General features: G+C 43.4%; 1 protein-coding gene across 1 annotated transcript; it reads left to right on the top strand.

The window, feature by feature from the left end:
• The first annotated feature begins 3,359 nt into the window (after positions 1–3,359).
• On the top strand, positions 3,360–19,693 carry LOC110499252 (terminal nucleotidyltransferase 4B). Its single transcript, XM_021576265.3, has 12 exons — positions 3,360–4,326; positions 7,788–7,911; positions 8,104–8,150; positions 8,267–8,396; positions 8,541–8,648; positions 13,941–14,069; positions 14,318–14,531; positions 14,874–15,000; positions 16,315–16,418; positions 16,521–16,672; positions 17,616–17,756; positions 17,880–19,693. The coding sequence occupies exons 1-12, from the start codon at positions 3,668–3,670 to the stop codon at positions 18,066–18,068; spliced, it is 2,124 nt and encodes a 707-aa protein (XP_021431940.2). The 5' UTR covers positions 3,360–3,667; the 3' UTR covers positions 18,069–19,693.
• The last annotated feature ends 61 nt before the right edge of the window (positions 19,694–19,754 follow it).

Here is a 19,754-nt window from a genome sequence, read left to right as displayed (position 1 = left end):
CGTGGTATATTGGTCATATACCACACCCCTTCGTGCCTTATTGCTTAAATATAGCATAGAAAAGGAGGAGCACTGAGAAAACCCATGGCAAGAGGACCTACACCCAGACCACAGCATCACCAGCCACACCCCAACCAGCTAAGACCACCTCAAGCAGACCCTGGCCACACTCTATATAGGCCCCCCCATATTAGAACTATGCCCCCCCATATTAGACCTATGCCCCTTCTGCCAACATCATGCGACAAGGGCCTCAACATGACAGTAGGAGATATGCCCAGAGCAACAGGCCCAACCCCCATTATTACACCTGCCCAAGCCCCATCCTGCGACCTAAGAGATATGTATATCATGCTCAACATGCTCTGCTCATACCTACTGTGACGGTCCGAGCCTAAACCACACAAAAACAACACTAGACACTTTGGAACACAAAGCTTTTACTATCTCATCCTGAAATATACAAGTTCTGAGGTCATCTGCCTTTGGCCTAAAGAGCAGAAACCTAGACTTCATCAAAGAAATTGGAAAAACAGACTGTCATCCTACAAGAAAAATGGTATAAATGAGATGGACCCACTGGTTTCCCTCTAGGTTACAGAGAGCTGGTAGTCCCATCCACCAAACTACTCGGTGTGAAACAAGGAAGAGACTCAGGGAGTATTCTAATTTGGTATAGAGCAGACCTAACCCACTCTATTAAATTAGTCAAAACAGGAACATTTTACATCTGGCTAGAAATTAATAAGGAAATTACCTCAACATCCCCCCAATAGAATCCCCATACTTTAACGATGACAGCTTCACCATCCTACAATTTCCAGGCCCAGGGACATGTACTAGTCTGTGGCGACCTAAATGCCAGAACTGGACAAGAACCTGACACTTTCAGCACACAGGGGGACTAACACCTATCTGGAGTTGACAACATTCCCTCCTCCATAATCCCCCCTAGACACAACTACGACAACATCAAATCAAATGTATTTATAAAGCCCTTCTTACTTCAGCTGATATCTCAAAGTGCTGTACAGAAACCCAGCCTAAAACCCCAAACAGCAAGCAATGCAGGTGTAGAAGCACGGTGGCTAGGAAAAACTCCCTAGAAAGACCAAAACCTAGGAAGAAACCTAGAGAGGAACCAGGCTATGAGGGGTGGCCAGTCCTCTTCTGGCTGTGCCGGGTGGAGATTATAACAGAACATGGCCAAGATGTTCAAATGTTCATAGATGACCAGCAGGATCAAGACACAACAGACATAACCAACAAAAACGGGTCACAACTCCTGCAGCTCTGTCGGACGCTGGGTATGTACATGGTCAATGGTAGGCTTTGAGGGGACTCCTATGGTACACATATAGCTCATCTCTTGGCAGTAGTACTGTAGACTACTTTATCACTGACCTCAACCCAGAGTCTCTTTAGAGCGTTCACAGTCAGTCCACTGACAACCCTATCAGATCACAGCAAAATCACACTCTACTTGAACAGTGTCACTCAATTTTATTTATTTTTAACTTTAAAAAAAATGTAACCTTTATTTAACTAGGCAAGTCAGTTAAGAACAAATTCTTATTTACAATGATGGCCTTCACCGGCCAAACCCGGACAACATGCGACGCTCAATGGGACTCCCAAACACGGCCGGTTGTGATACAGTCTGGATTCAAACCAGGGCGTCTGTAATGACGCCTCTAGCACTGAGATGCAGTGCCTTAGACCGCTACGCCACTCGGGAGCCCGAAATGGCTCAATCATGAGGAATCAAAGCCAAAGGAGCTGAATAATATTAAGAAATGCTATAGATGGAAGGAGAGTAGTATGGAAATCTACCAAAAAACAATTTGACAAAAACAATTTCAATCCATTCTAGACAATTTCCTGGACAAAATGGCAGTAGAAAACCTAAACAGTATATTTGACTGCTCAACTTCCCTATCAAATGAAAAAATGTCAAGCAGACAAGCTAAGAAAGTTAACAACAATGACAAATGGTTTGATGAAGAATGCAAAAACCTAAGAAAGAAATTGAGAAACCTATCCAATCAAAAACATAGAGACCCAGAAAACCTGAGCCTACGGCTTCACTATGGTGAATCACTAAAACAATACAGAAATACACCACAGAAAAAGAAGGAACAGCACATCAGAAATCAGCCCAATGTAATTGAAGAATCCATAGAATCTAAGCACTTCTGGGAAAATTGGAAAACTCTAAACAAACAACAACACGAAGAGCCACTTCTCCATTCTTTTTGGCTCTATAACAAAGGAAAGGCCACCTAAAGGAGACCTGGCTCTCAAGAGAAGACAGGGTATGTGCACACTACCCACAAAATGAGGTGGAAACTGTGCTGCACTTCCTAACCTCCTGCCAAATGTATGACCATATTAGAGACATATTTCCCTCAGATTACACAGACCCACAAAAAAAATTGAAAAATAATACAATTTTGATAAACTCCCATATCTATTGAGTGAAATACCACAGTCTGCAATCACAGCAGCAAGATTTTTAACCTGTTGCCACAAAGGGCAACCAGTGAAGAACAAACACCATTGTAAATACAACCTATATTTATGTTTATTTATTTTCCCTTTCGTACTTTAACTATTTGCACATCCTTACAACACTGTATATATATATACACATAATATGACATTTACATGTCTTTATTTTGGAACTTTTGTAAGTGGAATGTTTACTGTACATGTTTAATTGTTTATTTAACTTTTGTTCATCTATTTCACTTGCTTTGGCAATGTGAACATACGTTGCCCATGCCAATAAAGCCCTTAAATTGAAATTGAATGGCCCAATTTGGCGGAAAGTCTGCCACCCTCAAGCGGGTAGTTATTTTTCGTTGATCCGCAATAATTTTTTTGTATGGAGGCCATAAATGGGAGTTTCGAATTTGGTCAATAAAAATGTATGTCTTATTGGCTACGTGAGGATTATTTAATCGAATTTACTTTAGTAATGCTTAAAGTTGTTAGTGGACAGATATAGGTAGGACACGTGACATCCCGGCAACTTTGAGTAAAAAACAATATCGGAGTTGTCTCGAGATAGCTATGGATATTCATGGCATGATGCTAGTAGCATATCGTCTGTCTCCATTGAATACAGGCCGTTTAAAAAAAGGACAACAATAATGACATATCCAACAATCCTACAAATAGGCGGGAGCTAGACATCTCGCCGTTCCTCTTTGTGGAAATCTACTCCCATTGTTAGGGCGAAGAGACATGCATCTTGTCAGTATAGCCATCATATTTGTTTTGAGCAATACTGTCATTTCCGCCATTGATGGAGTGTCACGTTTTGTTCTTAAGAAATACTCCACGTCTGTATTTCCACAATTTAATTTGGTGTCGTGTTAATACAGACTGTTGTTTACATCTACATTATTGGATTTGTATATACTGTACGCATAACTTGTCAATTCTCTTTCTTTTTTTTCTTTAGAATTTTACCCCCCTTTCTCCCCAATTTCGTGGTATCCAATTGTTTTTAGTAGCTACTATCTTGTCTCATCGCTTTAACTCCCGTACGGGCTCGGGAGAGACGAAGGTTGAAAGTCATGCGTCCTCCAATACACAACCCAACCAAAGCCGCACTGCTTCTTAACACAGCGCGCATCCAACCCGGAAGCCAGCCGCACCAATGAATTCTCCTCTTTCGTTAGCAGCTCAGTGTAGCTACCTCTATCGTGACAGTGCCAGTCACGCAAACCTAGCGAGCGTGCCGTGCACGGGTGCGTGGATCCAATATTCTCCTGGTTCCCAACCCAGCAGCGCGTGGTTGAAGATTTGGATAACGACTCATGGTCTGCGCAATTTGAGTTTGAATAATCATAAGAACCACGGCTCTGCTACCTCGAACACGCCCACCACCAAGACTAGTTCTGGTACAACTGTATCGGTGAACGGGGTCACGGGGAACGTGATTCAGTACGGAGTACCCGACGGGGGCACGAGCAGCAGTGAGGCGAGAATGCAAGGGACGATTAATCCGAAAGGCGATAATAAAATAGAACAGCTATCCGATTTATTGGAAGAAAATATCAACCAGCATCCTGCGGGGAAGGGCAGTAGTGGTGCCGGGATTGTGGGTGGCACTGCATTCGGTAGCTGGAGAGGAAGAGAGAGAGAATACGAATTTGGGAACAGACGGAGGAGAGACAACCGAGCGAGCACTTTCGGTTTTAACCGCAGTTTATTGAGTATTAGCTGCAACTCTACGGTGGACGAAACTGGATGCCGTAGAGTTGGTTACACGGACACGCCTTGGAAAACCAGAAACTACACTGCAGGGATTTTGGGGTAAGGAAGGATGCCTGGGGCAGCATAACTGCTCTAACTTGTCATGTTTGAACTGTCTGGCTGACGATTTATTACAGAGCACAGGGAGGGACTTCTGTGTGTTGGCAATGATTTGTACCTGATAAATTGATCAACATGAGATGATTTCTCATACAGAAGGATCCTACATGGTCTTTTTTTCCTATCCTGAGTGACCTCTCAAACCACAGATTATCCCATTATATTGACCAGATACCCTAGTGGCCGCTCTAACGATGAAAATAAATGTCCTCAAAAATGTAAGGCAGTCCCGAGGAGGAAATATCAGATGGGACCATTGTAGCCAATGTGGCTATATCGTAAAAATGTATGTGAACACAAATGTGCTTTTTGGTCTTAATTTAAGGTTTGCCTTGTGGCTAGGTTTAAAATCACATTTTAATAATATAAATGGTATACATATGCAGGGTTTATTACTTTTTGGCTGTGGTAACTAGTGACGACCCTTCCTCTCTGCTCAAACTAAATCAGTCAATCAATAACATTTATTATTTTAGCCCTTTGTACATCAGCAGACGTCACAACGTGCTCGTACAGAATACCAGCCCAAAACCCCAAAGAGCAAGCAATGCAGATGTACTAGCACAGTGGCTAGGAAAAACTCCCAAGAAAGGCAGAAACCTAGAGAGGAACCAGGCTCTGAGGGGTGGCCAGTCCTCTACTGGCTGTGCCGGTGGAGGTTGTAAATGGCCATTAAGGCTGGATCGTTCATCATAGATGACCAGCAGGGTCAAATAATAATAAGTGGTTATAGAGGGTGCAACAGGTCAGCACCTCAGGAGTAAATGTCAGTTGGCTTTTCATAGCAGAGCATTCAGAGGTCGAGACAGCAGGTCTGGGATAAGGAAGCAGGTCCAGTGAACAATTCAGGGTTCCATAGCCACAGGCAGAACGGCAGAAACTGGATTAGCAGCACGACTAGGTGGACTGGGACAGCAAGGAGTCGCAAAGCCAGGTGGTCCTTAGGCATGGTCCTAGTGCTCAGGTCCTGAGAGAGAGAGGCTATTGCAGCATAAAGTGCCTTTGGAAAGTATTTAGACCCCTTGACTCTTCCCACATTTTTGTTACGTTACAGCCTTATTCTAAAATGTATTAAATAAAAAATCCTCATCAATCTACACACTACACAATGATGACAACGTGAAAACAGGTTGTTAGATTTTTTTGTGTGCAAATTACAAGACCCTTTTCTATGAGACTCGAAATTGAGCTCAAGTGCATCCTGTTTTGATTGATCATCCTTCCCGATTTTTCTACAACTTGGAGTCCACCTGTGGTAAGTCATGAGGTCGAAGGCATTGTCCATAGAGCTCCAAGACAGGATTGTTTCGAGGCACAGATCTGGGGAAAGGCACCAAAACAATGATGCAGCATTGAAGATCTCCAAGAACACAGTGGCCTCCATCATTCTGAAATGCAAGAAGTTTGGAACCATCGAAGACTCTTCTTGGAACTGGCCACCCGGCCAAACTGAGCAATCGGGGGAGAAGGGCCTTGGTCAGGGAGGTGACCAAGAACCTGATGGTCACTCTGACATAGCTAGAGTTCCTCTGTGGAGATGGGAGAACATTCCAGAAGGACAACCATCTCTGCAGCACTCCCCCAATCAAACCTTTATGGTAGTGGCCAGACAGATGCCCCTCCTCTGTAAAAGGCACATGACAGCCCACTTGGAGTTTGGCAAAAGGCATCTAAAGACTCTCAGACCTTGATGGGAGAAACTCCCCAAATACAGGTGTGCCAAGCATGTAGCATCATACCCAAGAAGACTCAAGGCTGTAATTGTTGCCAAAGGTGCTTCAACAAATTACTGATAAAGGGTCTGAATACTTATGTAAATGTGAGATTTCTAGTTTTAATTTCAAAAAAAGAATTACACAACAAACCCCAAAAGTTTTTGGTTTGTCATTATTGGCTATTGTGTGTAGATTGGGGGGGGGGGGGGGTGGACCATTTGAATCAATTTTAGAATAAGGCTGTAACCTAACAATGGAAAAAGTGAAGGGGTCTGAATACTTTCCGAAGGCACTGTAGATACTTGGGACTGAGCGGGGGGTTGGGGGACAGTGGCAGGATATAACCTCACCCAAGTCTGGACAGGAAGATAATGTAATTGACTCAATCCACTCAAGTCGAGTATAGCGAAAAAAGCCTGGCTAGACGTTATACACCACTCCTAGGGACGGCATGGGAGAGCACTAGCAAGCCAGTGTCTTAGCCCCCATAAAAGGGTCAGAGTTAGAGAATCCCAGTGAAGCAAGGGGAGCCGGCCAGGTAAAGACTGCAAACTAAATTCTTCCACTGCTCTGTCTTTTGAGAAGAATCTAAAGTCTGTGGGTGTGGCGTAGTGTTTGGCTGGAGCAAAGAGTGTGGGTAGCCAGGCAATGTATTTTCTAGCTCATCATTGATAAAAGATGACTTTCCCTGAACTTCATATTTCTATTCAGCAGCAGTTGGTTAGAATATGAGCAGTCTTATCAAAAGGCTAGTGCATAGACACATTTGGACTCATGTGAGTTGAAAGAGTAGGGGTCTACGGTGTTATCCTCTCATTAGTTTTCTTCTCCAGAACCTGACCAGGTAGATCAGAACTGGCGCCACACAAGGCTAGACCAGCTCTGATACATTCCAATGCCTCATCTGGTCAACACACCCCTTCTTATTTGACATACTGAGAAGATGATGGTACCTGTGTTAGTCAGTGTAAGACGTGTATTCCTACATTTTCAATGTAAGATTTTATAATAGTTTGGGCTCCATAAATTACAGATATTTCATTGCTATACTATATAGTTTCAGAAATGGGGCCTATACCCAAAACTATCACAATTGCCGAGGGCCTATACTATGAGTTTTCAGTTAAACCCACCACTGCACTGAGACCTGTACATGCAGAATCATTCATTTGAACCGTATCTCCTCCTCTACTGTATTTAAAGCCTAGTGTGATGCAGCAGATAGCCTTGTCCCATGCACCATTGAGGGTTATTCTAAAGCACTTTATTACCCTCTGAATGCCGTATTGAAAAGCAGCTGGCTGGGCTGACACATGTCATGTCCTCCTGGGAATACACACTGCTGCTCTTTAGTATAGTGTCATACTTACCCACTAGTGTATTTATAGTAACTCCCTGCTCAGTAATCACAGGCTACATTGTACACTGGCAGACTGAAGGCCACTGCTGGTCTACGCACTGTAGTGCTATGTGATTAGTTTGCTATAACAGAAAATATGAAATGTAATAGGTATTTAGCCTACTTGTTTGTCAATAAGCTTGAGACTTGATAAAAAGACATTTAATGAATCCATGTTTCAAGTGTCAAATCTACCAGGGAACCCCTGACTGCATTACTATTGAAGTATTTCAAACGCGTTCTAGAACACAACATTCTAACCACGCTGTGTGTCTCTTACTCTGCAGGCTCCATGAGGAGATCCAGGACTTCTATGCCTACATGTCTCCGCGGCCGGAGGAGGAGAAGATGAGGAGAGAGGTGGTGGAGAGGATAGAGAGGGTCATTAAGGACCTTTGGCCCACTGCTGACGTAAGTCAATCACCTTCACTGTAGTCGGAGATGTAAAGCCATTGACTTCCTTGTCTAGTTACTTATTGAATTTGAAATGGTGCAGTAATTCTTATTAGCATGCATACTGATATGATCATTTTATAGCTTATCGTTGTTGTCATGGAGTTTTATATGCAATCTCATTACTCATGGTGTGAACTTGCTTTGCAGGTTCAAGTATTTGGAAGTTTCAGCACGGGTCTCTATCTACCCACTAGGTAACCTGTCGTTGAATTTCAAGTCCTTTCCTTACTGAAAAAGTATTCATAACCTTTATTATCACCAACTTACGCCAAGGAGGAATATAATGTGATTCTTTGTGTTGATGTTGCAGTGACATTGACCTGGTGGTGTTTGTGAAGTTCAGGGAAGGAGACACCCTCCCTCTGTGGAGGTTAGAAGAAGCGCTGAGGAAACACAAAGTGGTGGAGGAGAATTCTGTCAAAGTGCTGGACAGGGCCACGGTAATGGGTAGTGTGTGTTTTGTGTGTCTGTCTGTGGAGGGAAGCCTTGTTAAGTGTGTGTGTGTGTGTGTTGTGAACATAATTCTGGACAGGGAATTATCGGTGTCTGTATGCCAGTCAAATCTGATCTTGTCTGGTCTTTAGGTGCCAATCATCAAACTGACAGACTCTCTCACAGAGGTCAAAGTTGACATCAGTTTCAACATGAAGAATGCTGTCAAAGCTGCTGCCCTCATCAAAGATTATAAAAAGGTACAATGCTCCCTGTGTGTGTGTGTGTGTGTGTCAAATCAAAATGTATTTATTTGTCACATGCTTTGTAAAGAAAAGGTTTAGACTATTAGTGAAATACTTACTTACTGGCCTTTCCCAACAATGCAGAGACAGAAAATTGAGAAATAATAGAAAAGTAATCTCACATAATAATAATAACTTGGTTATATACGGTGGCTTGTGAAATTATTCATCCCCCTTGGCATTTGACCTATTTTGTTGCCTTATAACCTGGAATTAAATTTGATTTTTGGGGGGTTTGTATCATTTGATTTGCACAACATGCACTTTGAAGATGCAATTTTGTATTTATTTATTGTGAAACAAACAAGAAATAAGACAACAACAAAAAACAAATTGAGCGTGCATAACTATTCACCCCCCCCAAAGTCGATACTTTGTAGAGCCACCTTTTGCAGCAATTACAACTGCAACACGGAACCCAAACCGGCTGCGCGCGTGCGCCATTGTGCACACATTTATATTGTCCCCCTACACCAAAAGCGATCACGACACGCAGGTTAAAATATCAAAACAAACTCTGAACCAATTACATTAATTTGGGAACAGGTCGAAAATCATTAAACATTTATAGCAATTTAGCTAATTAGCTTGCACTTGCTAGCTAATTTGTCCTATTTAGCTAGCTTGCTGTTGCTAGCTAATTTGTCCTGGGATATAAACATTGAGTTGTTATTTTACCTGAAATGCAGAAAGTCCTCTACTCCGACAATTAATCCACACATAAAACGGTCAACCGAATCGTTTCTAGTCATCTCTCCTCTTTCCAGGCGTTTTCTTCTTTGAACTTATATGGTGATTGGCATCTAACTTTCATAGTATTACTACCGTGACCGGCAACACAGTTCGTCTTTCAATCACCTACGTGGGTATAACCAATGAGGAGATGGCATGTGGGTACCAGCTTCTATAAACCAATGAGGAGATGGGAGAGGCAGGACTTGCAGAGCCATCTGCGTCATAAATAGAAAGGAGTTCTATTTTAGCCCTTGGCAACGCAGACGCTCGTGAGCAGTGTGGGTGCAACAATTGATTAACATAGATTTCTAAATTTATTTTGCAACGCTCGCGCTACGTGAGCGGTGTGGTCAGCCTATTAGTCTCTTGGGGTATGTTTCTATAAGCTTGGCACATCTAGCCACTGGGATTTTTGCCCATTCTTCAAGGCAAAACTGCTCCAGCTCCTTCAAGTTGGATGGGTTCCGCTGGTGTACAGCAATCTTTGTCATACCACAGATTCTCAATTGGATTGAGATCTGGGGTTTGACTAGGCAATTCCAAGACATTTAGTGTTTCCCCTTAAACCACTAGAGTGTTGCTTTTCGCAGTATGCTTAGGGTCATTGTCCTGCTGGAAGGTGAACCTCCATCCCAGTCTCAAATCTCTGGAAGACTGAAACAGGTTTCCCTCAAGAATATCCCTGTATTTAGCGCCATCCATCATTCCTTCAATTCTGACCGGATTCCCAGTCCCTGCTGATGGAAAAACATCCCCACAGCATGATGCCGCTACTACCATGCTTGGTGTTCTCGGGGTGATGAGAGGTGTGTTGGGTTTGTGCCAGACCAGGCGTTTTCCTTGATGGCCAAGAAGCTACATTTTAGTCTCATCTGACTAGAGTACCTTCTTTCATATGTTTGGGGAGTCTCCCACATGCCTTTTGGCAAACACCAAACATGTTTGCTTATTTTTTTCTTTAAGCAATAGCTTTTTTCTGGAAACTCTTCCGTAAAGCCCAGCTCTGTGGTCCTATGGGCAGATACTCCATCTCCGCTGTGGAGCTTTGCACCTCCTTCAGGGTCATCATTGTTCTCTTTGTTGCCTCTGATTAATGCCCTCCATGCCTGGTCTGTGAGTTTTGGTGGGTGGCCCTCTTTTGTCAGGTTTGTTGTGGTGTCATATTCTTTCCATTTTTTAATAATGGATTTAATGGTGCTCCCTGGGATGTTCAAAGTTTCTGATATTTTTTTATAACCCAACCCTGATCTGTACTTCTCCATAACTTTGTCCCTGACCTGTTTGGAGAGCTCCTTGGTCTTCATGGTGCCCCTTGATTAGTGGTGTTGCAGACTCTGGGGCCTTTCAGAACAGATGTGTGTGATATATATATATATATATATATATATATATATAATATATATATATACACACACACACACAGTGGAGCAAAAAAGTATTTAGTCAGCCACCAATTGTGCAAGTTCTCCCACTTAAAAAGATGAGAGGCCTGTAATTTTCATCATAGGTACACTTCAACTATGACAGGCAAAATGAGAAAATAAAATCCAGAAAATCACATTGTAGGATTTTTTATGAATTTATTTGCAAATTATGGTGGAAAATAAGTACTCCCAACCACAGACCACGTGTATGGCGTCGTGTGGGCGAGCGGTTTGCTGATGTCAAAGTTGTGAGTGTCACATGGTGAGGTTATGGTATGGGCAGGCATAAGATACGGTCCACGAACACAATTTAATTTTGTCGATGGCAATTTGAATGCACAGAAATACCTTGACGAGATCCGGGGGCCCATTACCTTTAAAAAAATGATCTGGGACCAACGGATGCATATCTGTATTCCCAGTCATGTGAAATCCATAGATTAGGGCCTTATTTATTTCAATCGACTGATTTCCTCATATGAACTGTAACTCAGTAAAATCTTTGAACTTGTTGCATTTTATATATTTTTTCAATATATTTGGCAGTCTTCTGGCTTGGGGGTAGAATCTGTTCAGGGTCATGTTGGTTCCTGATTTGGTGCATCGTTACCGCTTGCCGTGCGGTAGGAAAAGGAACAGTCTATGACTTTGGTAGCTGGAGTCCTTGACAGTGACGTACTGGGCCGTACGAGGGTTTCCGTTAGAAAAAGGTGGTGCAAAATTTAGATTTACCGGCTCCATATGCATTAGGTGGGTAACCTGATTAGAGCGTCCACCCACGGTGCTCAGAATGACAGAAATCACATTTAGATTATGGTAATTCATATTAATAGAACATGCAAGTTGAGGATGCAACACTGTGCGGTCCTTCTTACCCAATTCTGATGTGCTCTTTGAACATGTTAGAATAACTGTCCACATTTACTTTTCCTCAGCCACTCGTCTTGAGTAACGAACAGCAAAATTGCTAGCCTATGTCAATCTACTATAGTAGAAGAGTTTAGGCTACATATTCAATTGGTCAGTTTGTCAAGAAAGAAATAGCCTATTCCAAACATACTCTGAGACAGTTGTGGGACGATAGATCCTAAATTCATGGCTACATAATTTGTTTTTGTTAAAAAGCAATGAGTGATGCAAGAGGTCAGAACATTTAGCTTAAAATGTTGATAAACATTTGTTTCTTCACATTTATGAGCACAGTAATGCGCACAAGGCAGTAGGCTACATGCGAATGTTCATTCCATAATGCACTTAGGGGGAAAATACTGTTTGTCAAAAGGGCACTGCACGGGCCTCCCGAGTGGCGCAGCATCAATACAGACCCGGATTTCGCTCCAGGGCTGTGTCGGCCGGCCGCGACTGGGAGACCCATGAGGCGGCACACAATTGGCCCAACTTCGTCTGGGTTAGGGGAGGGTTTGACCGACTGGGAAAATTTGAATTCCAGTCGTTCATCCAACTCGGAATTCCAACTCGGGAACTCTGTCCCCTTTCCAGAGTTCCGACTTTACAAGCTGAATATCACTGACGTCATTATTTGACCTCCTATTTCTTTGAGTTCCCAGTTGTCTTGAAAGCACCACAAGATGTTGCTGCAGTGGCTCATGCGCAGTCTGACAGATTCTCCACTCAAAGGCTCTCTATCTGTATATCTGTGCCAATTTAATTCTACAAAAGTATGCAAATTAACCTGTAGACCAATAAGCATGACCAGTTAAATGTATTTCCATCAATGAATAGGCTAAAAAGCATTAGTTCGCAATAGCACTTTTTCTTCTTCCAATTTGCCGGTGCCAGTTGTATCCTTCAGCTTTTAAATGTTTTATCGGACAAAAGCTGCTTAACGGAAACCCTGGGCCGAATGCACTACCCTCTGTAACACCTTGCGGTCGGATGCCAAGCAGTTGCCATACCAAGCGGTATTGCAGCTAGTCACAATGCTATCAATGGTGCAGCTGTAGAACCCTTTGAGGATCTGATGGCTCATGCAAAAATCTTTTCAGCCTCCTGAGGGGGATGAGGCATTGTCGTGCCCTGTTCAGGACTGGTGTTGGTGTGTGTGGACCATGATAGATCCTTAGTGATGTAGACACCGAGGAACTTGAAGCTCTCGACCCGCTCCTCTAAAGCCCCGTCAATGTGAATGGGGGCGTGCTCGGCCCTCCGTTTCCTGTAGTCCACGATCTGCTCCTTTTGTCTTGCTGATGTTGACAGGTTTTGACCACCTCCCTAAAGACTGTCTCATCGTTGTCGGTGATCAGTCCTACTACTGTCGTGTCATTGGCAATATTAATGATGGTGTTGGAGTCGTGCGAGTACATGAGGGGACTTTGCATGCACCCTTGAGGGGCCCCGGTGTTGAGTCAGCATGGCGGATGTGTTGTTGCCTACTCTCACCACCTGGGGGAGGCATGTCAGGAAGTCCAGGATCCAGTTGCAGAGGGAGGTTTTCAGTCCCAGGGTCCTTAGCTTAGTGATGACCTTGGAGGGCACTATGGTGTTGAATGTTGAGTTGTAGTCAATGAACAGCATTTTCACATAGATGTTAGTTTTGTCCAGGTGGGAATTGGAGTGGGTCCAAGGGTGTCTGATGGTGTTGATGTGAGCCATGACCAGCCTTCCAAGGCATTTCATGGCTACAGATGTGAGTGTTACGTGCCGATTAGTCATTTAAACAGGTTAGCTTGGCATCCTTGGGCATAGGGACTATGCCGGTCTGCTTGAAACATGTAGGTATTACAGACAGGCACAGGGAGAGGATGATCATGTCAGTGAAGACACTTACCAGCTGGTCAGTACGTGTCCGTCCTGGTAATCCATCTGGCTCAGCGGCTGTGAATATTAACCTGTTTAAAGGTCTTACATCTCCTACGTAGAGCGTGATCAGAAAGTCGTCCGGAACAGGTGGTGCTCTCATGCATGGTTCAGCGTTACATGCCTCTAAATTAGCATGGAAGGCATTTAGCTTATCTGGTAGTATGTGTGTGTTTCTTTCTAATGATTGAGCGTCATCTGAATTTAGGCACAATCCTCATAGTGTGAACTACTGTTCTCTAAAGTTTTCTCTCCATCTGTTTCTCCTCAGAAATATCCTGTGCTTCCGTACCTGGTGCTAGTCCTGAAGCAGTTCTTATTACAAAGAGACATGAATGAAGTGTTTACAGGAGGCATCAGTTCCTACTGCCTCTTCCTAGTCGCTGTCAGCTTCTTACAGGTGCCCGTCATCCTTGTATTATTGTCATTATACTTTCAATCTAGTATTCTAATTAAATGATTATATGATGCATTTGTCCGGCCTTTCCTCAACCGTTGAGAGTGAAGAGATATACATTTTGTACCATTGAATAAACTTTATTGATCCCCGAGGGCAAATTGTATTTGTCACCAGCAGCATAGTGTTCTTACTAGTACGTGTTCTTACGATGGAAGCAAGTAATAGACAATAGAGTGTGTGCGTTTCAGCTTCATAGCAGGGAGAACGCCTGCAGTCCCAACGCCAACACTGGTGTCCTACTCATAGAGTTCTTTGAGCTGTACGGCCGCCATTTTAACTACCTGAAGACGGGGATCCGGATCAAGGATGGGGGCTGCTACCTCTCCAAAGACGAGGTCCAGAAGAGCATGCTGGATGGATACAGACCTTCCCTGCTCTACATTGAAGACCCACTGCAGCCAGGTGAGCCTGGGTTCACACCTTTGTAGTTTGTCTAAGACTCCTTACTGCATATGCTGGTTACAGTATGGTAGCTAGCTACCTATATGATGCATCTCTGACCTACACCTCTCCCGGGTCCGTACGCGATGAGACAAGACTGTAACTACCAATTAGATACCATGAAAATGGGGTTAATAAAATCAATTCAATGTAGTGGCTTGTGCTTCTGACTTCTGCCATAAATAAAACATCAGATGCAGTTGTTTTATTGAGATGACGTTTGAGAACTCCTGCAATAAGCACCTGCCAAGTCTAAGCTTGTACCTGACCTTGAGAGTTTGGTGTCTGTCCTGTGTTGTCCAGGTAATGATGTGGGCCGTAGCTCATACGGGGCCATGCAGGTGAAGCAGGTGTTTGACTATGCCTTCATGGTGCTGAGCCACGCTGTGTCGCCCATCGCTAAGTACCACCTCAACAACCACGGCGAGAGGTATTGGGCAGGACCGGGACATATGGGGAGGGTTACAGTCACATAATTCTGAGTGATGGGTTCGCTGGAGCTGACTGCCAGGAATGGAACTTTGAACAATACAGTGCATTTGGGAAAGTATTCAGACACCTTGACTTTTTCCACATTTTGTTACGCCTCATTCTAAAATGGATTTTTAAAAATGTTTTCCCCTCAACAATCTACACGTGTGTATGTGTGTGTGATATATATAAACAAAAACGTATTTACATAAGTATTCAGACCCTTTGCTCTGAGACTTGAAATTGAGCTCAGGTGCATCCTGTTTCTATTGATCTTCCTTGAGATGTTTCTACAACTTGATTGGAGTCCACCTGTGGTAAATTCAATTGATTGGACATGATTTGGAAAGGCACACACCTGTTTATATAAGGTCCCACAGTTGACAGTGCATGTCAGAGCAAAAATCAAGCCATGACATCGAAGGAATTGTCCATGGAGCTCCGAGACAGGATTGTGTTGAGGCAGAGATCTAGGGAAGGGTACCAAAACATTTCTGCAGCATTGAAGGTCCCCAATAACACAGTGGCCTCCATCATTCTTAAATGGAGAAAGTTTGGAACCACCAAGACTCTTCCTAGAGCTGGCTGGAGGTGACCAATAACCCGATAGTCACTCTGAAAGAGCTCCAGAGTTCCTCCGTGGAGATGGGAGAACATTCCAGAGGGACAACCATCTCTGCAGCACTCCACCAATCAGGCCTTTATGGTAGAGTGGCCAGACCAAAGCCCCTCCACAGTAAAAGGCACATGACAGCCTGCAGTAAAAGGCACCTAAAGACTCTCAGACCATGAGAAACAAGATTCTCTGGTCTGACGAAACCAAGACTGAACTCTTTGGCCTGAATGCCCAGTGTCATGTCTGGAGGAAACCTGGCACCATCCCTACAGTGAAGCATGGTGGTGACAGCATTATGCTGTGGGGATGTTTTTCAGCAGCAGAGACTGGGAGACTAGTCAGGATCGAGGGAAAGATTAAGGAAGTTTCACCTTCCAACAGGACAATGGCCCTAAGCACACAGCCAAGACAACGTGGGAATGGCTTCGGGACAAGTCTCTGAATGGCTGGGCCACTCAAGGACAGAGGCCTGACTTGAACCCGATCAAACATCTCAATTTATCCATTTTAGAATAAGTAAGGTAACAAAATGTGGAAAAAGTTGAGGGGTCTGAATACTTTCCCGAATGCACTGTATATTTTCAACAATATTAAGTGGAAAAAAATATTGTCCACTGTTCCAACTTGTAGTAATATAAATGATTGTGTGTCTTGCAGTATACTGGGCAGAATCATCCGGGTGACCCAGGAAGTTGCTGAATACAGAGACTGGATCACCATGAAGTGGGCTGCCCTATCACTGAACTCCCTGACCTTAAAAGGTAAGGAGAGGAGACATTTTAGAGCCCAATTATAGCGCTGTATCAAAACAGTATAAAATTGTCGAACCCCACATTTTTTACCATTCCCCTTTGATGTCACAGGTAATGTCACGTTGCTGGTGGAGCTTCAGGAGATGGAGGAATGCATCAACAATCTCTCTGAGGAAGGGGCAGAGTCCCCCAGCTCCTCCTCTCCTCCCCCCTCTTCATCATTCTCCTCGCCACATTCTTCATCAGCTAGCTCCAGTGACGCTGTGAGTGCCCTGTGAAACAGAGTGTTCTCTCCACACACTTTGCTCTTCTCCACACACTTTGCTCCTCAGAAAGTATTCAGACCCCTTGACTTTTTCCACATTTTGTTACGTTACTGCCTTATTCTAAAATTGATCAAATAAAACATTTTCCTCATCAATCTACACACAATAATGACAAAGCGAAAACAGGTTTTTAGAAATGTTGTAAATGTATTTAAAAAAAATGGAAATATCTTATTTACATAAATTTAAAAAACGATGTAATACATTTTAGAACAAGGCTGCAACATAACAACATGTGGTAAAAGTCTAGGGGTCTGAATACTTTACGAATGCACTGTATGTATCAAGTGATACTCTGGCGCGTAGATCTGAGACGCTTGATAACTACAGCCCCAGTGTTGGCCTTTCATTCGCACCTGTGATTTAAAGCTCTAAAATATGTAATCTATCAGAAAGGTCCCTTAGGGGCCTTCTGAGTGGCGCAGTGGTCTAAGGCTGTGCCACTAGAGATTCTGGGTTAGAGTCCAGGCTCTGTCGCAGCTGGCTGCGTCCGGTTGACCCGTCCGGGTTAGGGGAGGGTTTGGCCGGCAGGGATGTCCTTGTCCCATCGCGCACTAGCGACTCCTGGCGCCAGGTGCACAGTGTTTCCTCTGACACATTGGTGCGGCTGGCTCCCGGATTAAGTGGGCATTGTCAAAAGCAGTGCGGCTTGGTTGGGTTGTGTTTCGGAGGACGCACGGCTCTCGACCTTCGCCTCTCCCGAGTCCGTACGCGGCAAGACTTTAACTACCAATTGGATACCACGAAATTGGGGAGAAAACGGGGTTAATAAAAAGAAAGGTCCCTTAGGTAATCTACCCTTTCATGCGTTAAAACACTGAGATGCCTGTCGTTAAATCATATTTTCCCCTCGCTCGATTGGTTGCTATGATCCCTCCAGGATTCGGACGGAGTCTGCTGTAAACCGGTGACCTCGACGCGGGGTAGGCGAGGCTCATCTGTACCCAGTGCTGGATTGACCAATCACAGGGATACAAGTTTCTCTTCCAGCAGCCGCGTAAGCCAGTCGAACAAGAGCAAGGTATAACAGACACGTTTCAGTGTTAAATTACCACACATCAAATTATGATGTCACACTAAATGTTGTTCCAAGGAAAAATGGGACAGTAAAGTTAATCTACCCTATATGTTTTCCTGGCAACAGGTGGACAGAGCGAGTTTGATGTCTTGTCAGAACAGCAATGCCAACATACAGCCAAGCACAGGAACAGGACAGTCATCAGGCAGCAACAGCAGGAACCACCGAGACAGAAAGCAGAGCTGTCCTGGCAGGAGGAGGAAACTCCAGCCAAAGCGCCAATGTAAACCTGTAGTGCAGGACCTCTGTAGATAGGGGGCGCTATGTCACGGAACTCAACTCCACTCTCTGCCGCTGAAACGGGAGGATCGAGGCAATCTTACCAGGGCTTTTGGTAGTGATATTTTTTAAGCCAAGTTGGAAGGAGATTTCTCCTATTTCTGTCAGTTGAAAGGGCAGATTGACGTCATCCTCGTCTTGAGGGTATAGTCTTTCTGTAATATGAATATGGAGGAAGGTTGTCAAGCCTGAACTTTAGCATTGGCAGTACACCCTGGTTTATTGGACTAGCAGTTAGTTGGGTCTCTATTACTTACTGGCAATTCAACTTTACAGCAGAAATTAAAAGGAAAAATGTATGGTTAAACTGTGGATATTATTACTATATTGGGGTCAAATGTTTGCACTGACAAAACGAGTCATTGAACATTTAAGCTTTTCAGCAACTCCTTCGTTTGTGATTTTCAAAAGGCAAAATGGTGGGGAAAGGAAGAAAAAATTACAATGATTAGGGATTGTATTATTTATTTTTAACAAGCTGAATGAATAGGGTTTTGTTTGCCATCTCTTGTGGACTGGGCCAAGTGTGGGTTCTATGTGGCAACTCCAACCATCAGCAGAATACATCCTTGAGTTGCTACAGCCCAAATGGACCCATTTCCTTGCATAATGGGGATGATTTTTGTAATGATCTGTTCAATGGCTATTTCACAATACTGTTTAATCGCGTAATGGCGAACAGTTTCATGTTCCTACTGGTAGAATAGACTGTAGTCTGTAGTTTGCAAACTTCCTAATATGAAAATATCAGTACTCAACTATTTTGCCTATTACAAAATGATTTGTATTTGTTTCTGTATTTATTTTTGTAGTATATTTATATGAATCTATAATGTGAAGGGGGTATGCATGGAACGCTTAGCAATAGCCCGTATGCCTGTTTAAGAGATTGTTGTGATGCACATTTTGTACTGAATATCTCAGACAGGCTGTGTCCTAATAGTCATACAATTTCCTTAACTTATCTGGGTTGGAAGGTGTCCAACACTTTGCTTTCTCTTCCTGTCTAGGCCTTAGCCCTTTAGCGTTCACAGATCTAAATGGATCGGACTAGATGTAAGCAATATGGTGATGGGACCTCCTAGCTTTTAAAGAGGCTGAGTGCAGCTTTTGCCAAGTTACTTTCATTCATCCAATCGTTTCAGATCCATAAAAAGAATATGGGCCTAATTTTGACATGACAAATATATTGTCATAATGTTAATTGACAATATAATACACATTTAGCTCGTAACTGTATTTATTTAAAAGTTACTGAATGTTTAGACGGCACTTTTTCTGTTGTGGAAATGCCACCATATAAGGGTAGGGCCGGGCCACTGCTTGTCCTGGAGTCTCTGACATCCCTCTCCACGATTAATACGTTCCCAAAATTTCTCCTCACAAAACATTTTGTATGCAGTTCAGTTGTATCCAGACATTTGTTCCAACCTTCAAGATACTTTTGAAGATAGTGTATGTGGACACTCCTTCAAATTAGTGGCTTCGGCTATTTCAGCTACATTTGTTGCTGACAGGTGTATAAAATTGAGCACACAGCCATACAATCGCCATTGTCGTGTCTTTACTATCATTAAACTGAATACTTTGATAAAAACAAAGATTCTCTGTAATTGGTTACTCTGTTAAACTGAATAATCATGTAACTGTAATTAACTAGGA

This window comes from Oncorhynchus mykiss, chromosome 2 (genome assembly GCF_057628025.1).
Source record: "Oncorhynchus mykiss isolate SJ-2025 chromosome 2, ASM5762802v1, whole genome shotgun sequence".
Classification (NCBI taxonomy): Eukaryota; Metazoa; Chordata; class Actinopteri; order Salmoniformes; family Salmonidae; genus Oncorhynchus; species Oncorhynchus mykiss.
The sequence above is the reverse complement of the archived record's forward strand: the minus strand, read 5'-3'. Positions and strand labels throughout refer to the sequence as shown.